Consider the following 8,889-nt stretch of genomic DNA (forward strand, 5'->3'; position numbering starts at 1 on the left):
GATATTTGATTTGATTTCTATGTGTTAGGTTCATACTGTTATAGCAAATGTCCAAGTCCGGACATCTGTATTCCTAGCTGTGCAGTTGCATTAGTAGTCTAAGAATGGTATTGAATTTAGCCTAAATAGGTGAAGACAGCAACACTGAAAATGGACTTTTTGTAAAGCAACTTTCAATGCTTATGTCTTTTTTCCTAGCCACAGAGGGGAAAGCAGTCCCTTCCCTTCCAGATTTTGGGAATAGCTATCACGTCAAAGGTAAACGGCACAATATCAGCTTACATGTTATGTCCCCCTTTTCCTTCATCAGAGCTGAGTCTCATTATAAGACTGTTTGACATTTCCATTGCAGGAGTGATCTCTCTGCCTTATGCTGAGATCCAGGAGCCATTTGAAGCCTGGTTAGACCTAGCAGCAAACTCCTCCCGAATAGACTACTACCATGGTACGTAATCTCTTGACCTCTGGCTGTTTCTTTAAAGCTGAATCTGTGTTTTTCTGCTTGGTTTGATTACTGTTGTGAAACTGGCAGCCTGTTGTGTCCAAAGACCAGAGCAGAAAATTAGCATTAAGTAAATAAAGAAGTGAAAGAAGGAATTTTGGAGAACTTACCATGTTTACTCATGTTATGTACTCATGTGATTCAGAATCCTGTTTATCTAGTTTTGTCTGTCTTCTTTTAAACTGTTTTCTATAGAGATGCACTGATCGATTGGTGGAGATTGGTTTTCAGTGATTGACAGTTGACCAGCCTATCAATCAGATTTCTGATTCTGTGCCAAAGGTGTAGCTGGGGGGTGGATTTTATAGTCTATCGTATTGTACAGAGCTTTTAAGAAAGCAGAACAACAATGGACCAGACTGAATATGTTATTAACATGAAAGTTAGTTGTCAGAAGTTAGTTAGCTGTCATGGCTTTGTAGCAAATGTGCCATGTCTTGGTAGAGGGAATGGAAACCTTTGGCTTAGAGGAGCCTGGAATGTCTAACTTAAATATCTCTTTTTCTGATCACCAAAAGGCCAAGTGTCAACATACCAGTTGGGGGCAGAGCAGCAGTACGGTGTTGCCTATAAAATCACTCCTGAGACCACCGAGGAGGAACTGAATGTGATGAAATGCTTCCAGGTCAATGGAACAAAGAATGAAACAGTCACACCACAGGCATCACTGCCCAATGTGCAGGGCTTCCAGGTGTGTGTATAAAAAAGGCTTAGTGTGGTGTATGAGCACCACAACCTATAGTTATTAGATTAGCTTGTTTCATATTAGTCATGTTACCATAAACCAACTTGAATACTATCAGTCGTTGGTGACCTGGAGCAGGCACCAGGTCAGATCTGCTCCGGGAAAAAGCATCTTCATTAAAATGAAAGTAAACAGATTCCAAGTGTAAGGATTTGCTGCTCCTCCAGCTGCTGCATCTGTGGTCTTGCATTTCAACAGTCAAACTGATTAACGTGCCACAACTTGCAGGCTTTCTGATTCTTGTAAAGGAGCTGTACCATCTTCAGAGACACTGTCACAGCACAGTCTTCTTGACTGAGATTTAATTTCTTTGTGCTGTTCGCTCTTTTTCATAGTCTCACAATCTTGCACTAATTCATAATCACTGCGACACTGAGGAAAACCCAGGGTGCATAAAAACAAAAAACTATTAGTATGTTCTTATTTACAAAAGGAAGCAAAGGGTTGTATGGAAACCTCATCTGCACCATAGACTAATTATATGATGACATCACAATTAATGTAATCAAAATGTTTTTGTGCTGTTCAAGAAGTTAATTAATCCCCCACCCCCAGTTCCTGAGGCTGGAATACTACAGCGGCTCCCTGTGTGAAGTCTGGCAGAATGTGACCACAGTGGGTTACAAGAAAAACACATACACACTGTGGGTGATCCATCGAAACAAAGGTGCAGATGGCAAAGAAGATCCTGTCATTCCTCTCCATTATGAGATGATGGGATACAACACCCTGCTGGGGTCCCACTATGACAAATACCTGGTGGACTACAAGGAGTTCAGCACTCATGTGGACCCCAAAGTCTTCTCACTGCCTGAAGGTTTGTACCAAGATGTTTTAAAATAATTAGTAGCATTAATTAATAGTTAGCCGTCCCTGGTAGGCTAGTGGTTAAGGCACAGCGCTCTCGCCGCTGCGGCCCGGGTTTGAGTCAGGAAGGGCATCCGTCGTAAAACACGTGCCGAATGTCGAACATGCAAGTCGTCAGTGTGACAATTCGCTGTGGCGACCCTAAATGGGAAAAGCCGAAAGTGACTTTCTAATGGCATTAATTAATAAAACTTTTTTTTGTTTTGTTTTTCACCTCTAGGGATGACTTGTGGGGGATTTCCTGGTCCAGGAGTGGAGCATCACATGTTGGCCAATCCGATGAAAGATCTCATCCACCCATCAGCTTCAGGTCACTCTCAGCGCATGTTCAACCACTTCAAGGAGAAGTTCCAGCGTCAGTATGGTGATGAAAGAGAACACGAAAAGAGGGAGCACATTTTTTTTCATAATCTCCGGTAAGTGCATTTAAAGATCAAGAGTTGTGACACTGCAGCATTATCAGTATCTTTTATTAAAGGACACAGGACAAGTTAAAGGATGCATTAATAGCAATGTAACACAGATATAGGTTGTAGGATATACTGTAATCTGACCTGTTGTGTGCTTTTTATGTTCCTGTAGGTACATTCACTCCAAGAACAGAGCTGGGCTGTCCTTCTCCCTGTCTCTGAACTCTCTGTCAGATCGCACCATGTCAGAGTTGGCTACTATGAGGGGAAGGAAACAAGGAAAGACTCCAAACAGAGGGCTCCCCTTCCCCTCAAAGCTTTACAAAGGGGTGAAAGTACCTGATTCATTTGACTGGAGGCTTTACGGTACATATATCCAGCTTAACATGTTTACCAAAGATACAGTATACTTGTCTGTGGTAAGACATGAGTTTTTGCCTACTCTCTGCTTGTTCAGGTGCTGTGACCCCAGTGAAGGACCAGGCCATCTGTGGTTCATGCTGGAGCTTTGCCACCACTGGAGCAGTAGAAGGTGCTCTCTTCCTAAAGGTGAAGAGATTAAGGGTGGTTTTACATTAGGGACCCAGGCCTGCATCTGAGTACAGTTGACCTCAAGGTCTGGTTATTTTTGATCAGTGTGAATACTAACGTACCAGACCTTTTCAGTGGGTGAGTACTCTAATTGTTGCAAGTATAGTTCACTTCAGCTAGGCCCCAGGGGTTTGTCCTTGTGCTTTTACTAGCACTCAGCACAGCAGCAGGAAGTGACCTGCAAGGTGCAGTATCCCCTTCCACATGAGCAGCTTCATAAACAGAGCCACTTCCCAGGGGCCAATTTCAAATTTAACTCTGTGATCTAGCAGCCTGTAGATTACAGTTGGTGGAAAAAAATGTTCATTATGAACTTATAAACACTCTGTTACCATCCAAACCTTGTGTGCATCTACCTCTCTCAGTTTATTTGATGTTGTGAAAGGCTCTTGTGGTGCTATAAGATGGGGAAACAGTTGAGATTGTATTTCAGAAAGTTTGACTCATGTGGAGCAGGACATTAATAATTGGCATATTGAGCGTGATCATGTTTTTGCTCTCATTTTTCAGACAGGTTCCCTGCAGGTTCTGTCTCAGCAGATGCTGGTGGACTGTTCCTGGGGTTTCGGCAATAATGGATGTGATGGAGGGGAGGAATGGAGAGCATACGAGTGGATCATGAAACATGGAGGCATCGCCACAACGGAAACATACGGAGCTTACATGGGAATGGTGAGATGCCTATACCAGTTTAAATAAAATAACCTGTAAAGTCAAAATTGATTCAGGCTGCTTTGAAACCAGTTGGGAAGTATTTCATTAAATTAAATGTGCTTAAACAAATTTCTTTTCCGCCACTAGAGGGTCATAGATGCAAAACATCTCATTTCCTAGCAGTGGCATAAATTACAGATGCCTGGTTGGGACAAACTGTACATAATGCAGCCACCAGTCCGAAGCTACTGTTATTCGAGTAACAAAAACTTCTCTTAACAATTTAAGTGAGACAGCAAACCTCAGACTACTAGAGTTACAAGTTCCTATGAAATGTGGTTCTAGCTGTCTGCATTTAATTATGCCTAGGGAAAAGACCTCTTACAATGAACAATGTGGCTCTGTGAATGTAATACTGTGACATTAATGGCATCTTCACCTGCAGGTTCACACTCAGCCTAACATGCAGGCACAAATCTTTTACAACAAGCAAACAACTTGGTATATTTTACCAAATGATCAGTTATTTCAGAAGCTTAGTCACCTACAGTAAACTCTATATAAATGCTTTTCCTCAGTAAGTAGGTATAAGCTGCACTTGTTTAAAATGTATTTGTATAGCCCTGTTGTACAGCTCTTTTAATCATGATCACTAACACCTCTTTCAATAAGCCGGAACATGTATGAGGTGGACCTACAGTATGATTTCTGGTTGTCCATGTACTGCATAAGAAAAACAGTGTTTCAGTGTGTGATACTCTTTTCTGGTCACTTTGTTTGGCCTGTTCAAGGACCTGTTTTTTTTTTTTGTTTGTTTGTTTGTTTGTTTCCTTCACTGATCAGACACACACCTGGATCCTTAACTCATCCCAGCTGATTGCACAGATCCAGAGCTACACCAATGTCACATCAGGAAATGCAGAGGCCCTTAAGCTGGCTCTTTATAAAAATGGACCTGTAGCAGTCAGTATTGATGCTTCACATAGATCGTTTGTTTTCTATAGCCATGGCATCTACTATGAACCTGCCTGTGGTAAGTTTAACTCTCACTGGTGCACATACTTTTTAACAACCACCATCTTTCTCTCTGAAACTTAACTCTTTTTATGTTTTTCAGGTAATACCATTAATGATTTGGACCATGCTGTGCTTGCAGTAGGTTATGGTACCCTGAATGGGGAGCCATACTGGTTGATAAAAAACTCCTGGTCAACCTACTGGGGCAATGACGGCTACATCCTTATGTCTATGAAGGACAACAACTGTGGTGTCACCACTGATGCCACATATGTTGCACTAGCATAGATGTGCCCTGGATTGGCTTGTTTGTCAGTGCCATTGTTGTTCAAAAATGATTTAATGTTTAATTCCTGTTGGTGCCTGCGGATGAATGACACCTCATGTTGGTTATCACATTCAGCATTGGTGATGATAATGGCACATCTCTATTGAGTGAATTGTAATGCTGTCCAACTGGCACACAGATCAAGTCTGCTTTTTCAAATACGGTTTTAATATTTGTAGTTGTTTTAAAGTTTATTGCTGGTGGCACATAAGCACAGTGTTTTCATTTAACTGTAAAAGAATTGACTTTTGTTTGGTACTTTAAATTTTCATGCGTTCAAATGCACTGGCATGGAATCAATGCAATAAAAATTTGGAAGGCTTTTCTTTTGCTGGCTTCTGTGACATCTGTGGTTGGTCTAACATATCCACATGCACTGGAATACCAGGTTATTGCCTCATACACATTTTATGCATTCAGAGTCTACTGAACAAATGTCTTTATGAAACAAATTTCTTGTGCCTAAGTAACATTGCATATTACATAGCTTTAGTTTATTAAATGTATAATTGTGTATGTAGACATCAGCCCTAAAACACTGGTAACGCAAAATGCACTAGATATTTCACAGATCCAAATCGGTCATTTTACATTTGACAATGTCAATATTTTAATCAAACATAATGTGAAACTCAAATATCCTTTCACATGCTGATCATAGTCACAACCCACATTTTTCATACAAATGTAGTCTAACAAAAAGCTACATTATTAGTATTAAATTTAACTATCACATGCTTACTCACTTGATTAGTTTAACTTTTCTCAACTTGGAAACATGAACTAGAAAGAGGCAGTTGCTTTTTCAGTACAGTATTAGAATATGATCCAGTCCACAGACATGGTACACGTTCATACAAAAATAAAAGTGCTTCATAAGATTCATAGAATGAAACAAATCCATCGCTTAAAACTATGAAGGCCTAAAAACAGCTGCTCAACAGGACCATGTGTAGTGCATCAGAGAGGAAGTGGCAGCCTGCTGAAGTCTTGATTCTTCAAATGAATACAGGTTTAAAAATGTGATGCCTTTATATGTATAAATATATACAAACATGTTATGTGTGTACACAAGGAGAGATTTATCTCTCTCTTCATATATATCAAAACTGGGGGAAAAAGTTGAAACATCTGAAGAAAGCACAAGATTTAGCATTTCAAATCCTGAATTATCTGTTTATCTGTAGGCTTTTGATTTGGCCACAGAACTGAAAGCCTGCTTTGTGTGTGTGTGCACACACCTGGATCCTAGTTTGGCAGATAAACTATGTTTGGTTTGCATGCACAGAGCTTATAATCACATCCTGATATGTTGCTACAGACAGTATCCAATGTACTGTGTCTGAGAACAAAATTGAGGTTTGATAATACATGAATACATGAATATATATTCTGGCTTGCCAGATGTAGCTCTCGCTGCTCATTGCTTCTGGCTGATTTACCAGATGTAGAAAGTCGGGGGATAACCACATGTCTGGAGGATTTATTGTCTGGGAACGGTGAGTGACTGAATTCCATGGCAATTCATACAATAGCCGTAGCCAGTCTGGAGTCACATATGGACTGTCCAACAGATCTACATTGTCATCCTTAGAGCCTCACCCCTAGTATGGCCAAAACCTTCTCCATCTCTAAAATGTCAATTTTTCAGATATAACAGCCTGCAGGCATTGTGACAAAATGTATTTTTTAAAATTCTCCATCAGCAAAAGTTTGCATAGAGTGTTGCCTTGGTGTAGAAAATGTAAAAATATACCTCTGGTGCTTTTCAGTTTGAGGATTACTCTAGGAAAAAAAAGCCTTTAATATCTCATGGCTGTTCAGAGAAGGCGAAAAAAACAGGCCTATGCATTTCAGCCATTAAGGCCTTCATCATGATAAGAGAAAGAGAACATGGTTGCCTTTGGTATGTGTACTCTAAAAAGCACTGATTAACATGACTAGTGTGGGCAGGTAAAAAGTCACATGATTGATTCTCTTTATCATGTTACTTGTCTATATCAGTCATATGACCTTTCACCCCACAGTTATCATGTGACTACATACTATGCACTATTTAGTATACAACACTATTTACTACATATTATTTAGAAGACACATCTTCTCTTGCCACAAACCTCGTGGCCTATGCCTTTCCTGTTGTGGGTGCTCGTGATGTCACTGATGCTCAGTCCATAACGGGCTGGGTCCTGGTTTGGAGGTCTGGATGGCAGCAGGGGTTTGAAGGCTGTTAAGTGAAATGTCCTCCGCCAGCGGTTCCAGTTAATCAACAATGTTGCCTTAGAAGTAAAAGCACAAATGTTTTCATTTTGAAATTGACAAAGTGAAATAATAGCCTATAACAATAACATGGCAAAACATTAACGGATCAGTAGATCGTTAAATATTACTAAATGTTACTCTTTTGTTTCAATATAGTCTACTGGTAAAATAAGGATTTTATTTTGAAGGCGGTAGATCGAGGTCCTGTTATTGTTATTCTCCTCCTTTGTGGCTTGACAGTGGTGAGGGAGGCGTCACAGAGTGAGAGAGACAGAAGGAGATGGCTGAAGGGAAGGTGGACTGGATCGGGTCAGGAGCGACTTCGGAAACCAACCTAAAGCGGCCTTGATCATCCCGAGCAGAAAGTCCCGACAGCTGAGTGTCACCGCGCTCCGCCCGGCCAGGACAGGACAGCCTGTGGCCGACAGACAGACAGACACGGTTTCTAACCAGCTCATCCGAGGGACACCCAGTAATATCTGCCGATTTCCTCGCTGTTGGATTATTCAGCTACACCAGATTCCCTGTTTTTGACTTTTGGCAGAGAGCCCACTGTCTGGATCAGTCACCTCTGCCTGTGAGTAGCTCCCTGTGCCGCCTTCTCTGCTCTCACAAACAAATGATTGTAATGGCGATGTCGTGCATCATAAGGTCAGCTGATCATGATCTGGTACCTACTGTGTTACTGTAAGGACACGATTAATGAAAACCCAGATCCCTATCCGACTTGCTGATGTAGATGAAGCCACACCTAAGGCAGCATTCAAATATCATTGTTTATGAATCCTGACCGGTTTATTGGGGACACTGCCTGCAGCAGCATTCACTGTCGGTCATCCAGTGAACTGTCAGGCCAAGTGCCTTCAAAGACATATCATTTTGCTCTAGTGTCTTTCAGAGAGTGTAAGAAGAGTACAGCATTCCCTCTGCCGCAAAGACAGCCCAAGGTTGTAGTGCTGCTGTACAGGGAACAGAGCATGTGCAAACAAGTCAGTTACCTCTATCTGTTGGTGTGTTCATGCATGCACTTGTCAGTTATAGAAAAACCTCTCTGTCATCCATCACCAGATGTTTTTTTTCTCATGCAAGTGCAGGGACAAACACCTGCACCATGCATCTGGCTTCAAAGGACATAAACACTCATGCATATGCACACCCACCTTTGTTCTGTCTCTATTTATATCCTGTTCCCCTAGCAGCATCTCTAGCTGTCTGATCTGATGCACAAGCGTACTTCATAATCTGGATCTGTTGTGTGTTTACTGACTGTAGCCTGCTGCGCACTTGCAGTGACACACTGACTCCTGGAGAATTGAAACAGGTCGCTGCAAGGCCGCTATGCACAAGCACTGGTGCATTCACCTCAGACAGGGGACCCAGGATCAGACTGGAGTCTTACTGTGCTCCTCCAGTGGTCTCTGACTGTGAGGAAGGCCTTCTTGTGTGACAGGGATCTCTGGAGTGGTTAAAAAGTTTGTCTTTTTAGTTTAGTTTGCTGGCAAACATCTTACCT

At 41.5% G+C, this 8,889-nt stretch overlaps 1 protein-coding gene across 1 annotated transcript in view; it reads left to right on the forward strand.

The window, feature by feature from the left end:
• The window catches only part of LOC109951696 (digestive cysteine proteinase 1), an 8,141-nt gene extending 2,702 nt beyond the window's left edge, over positions 1 to 5,439 (forward strand). Inside the window, exons 2-11 of the mRNA XM_020586330.1 lie at positions 199 to 258; positions 353 to 445; positions 1,021 to 1,193; positions 1,803 to 2,064; positions 2,335 to 2,530; positions 2,697 to 2,890; positions 2,982 to 3,073; positions 3,626 to 3,787; positions 4,613 to 4,802; positions 4,887 to 5,439. Coding sequence (XP_020441986.1) covers positions 199 to 258; positions 353 to 445; positions 1,021 to 1,193; positions 1,803 to 2,064; positions 2,335 to 2,530; positions 2,697 to 2,890; positions 2,982 to 3,073; positions 3,626 to 3,787; positions 4,613 to 4,802; positions 4,887 to 5,074 — 1,610 coding nt within the window. The 3' untranslated portion in view covers positions 5,075 to 5,439. The remainder of the gene's footprint in view (positions 1 to 198; positions 259 to 352; positions 446 to 1,020; positions 1,194 to 1,802; positions 2,065 to 2,334; positions 2,531 to 2,696; positions 2,891 to 2,981; positions 3,074 to 3,625; positions 3,788 to 4,612; positions 4,803 to 4,886) is intronic.
• The last annotated feature ends 3,450 nt before the right edge of the window (positions 5,440 to 8,889 follow it).

Source organism: Monopterus albus, unplaced genomic scaffold, assembly GCF_001952655.1.
Source record: "Monopterus albus unplaced genomic scaffold, M_albus_1.0 scaffold402.1, whole genome shotgun sequence".
In the NCBI taxonomy this organism is placed as follows: Eukaryota; Metazoa; Chordata; class Actinopteri; order Synbranchiformes; family Synbranchidae; genus Monopterus; species Monopterus albus.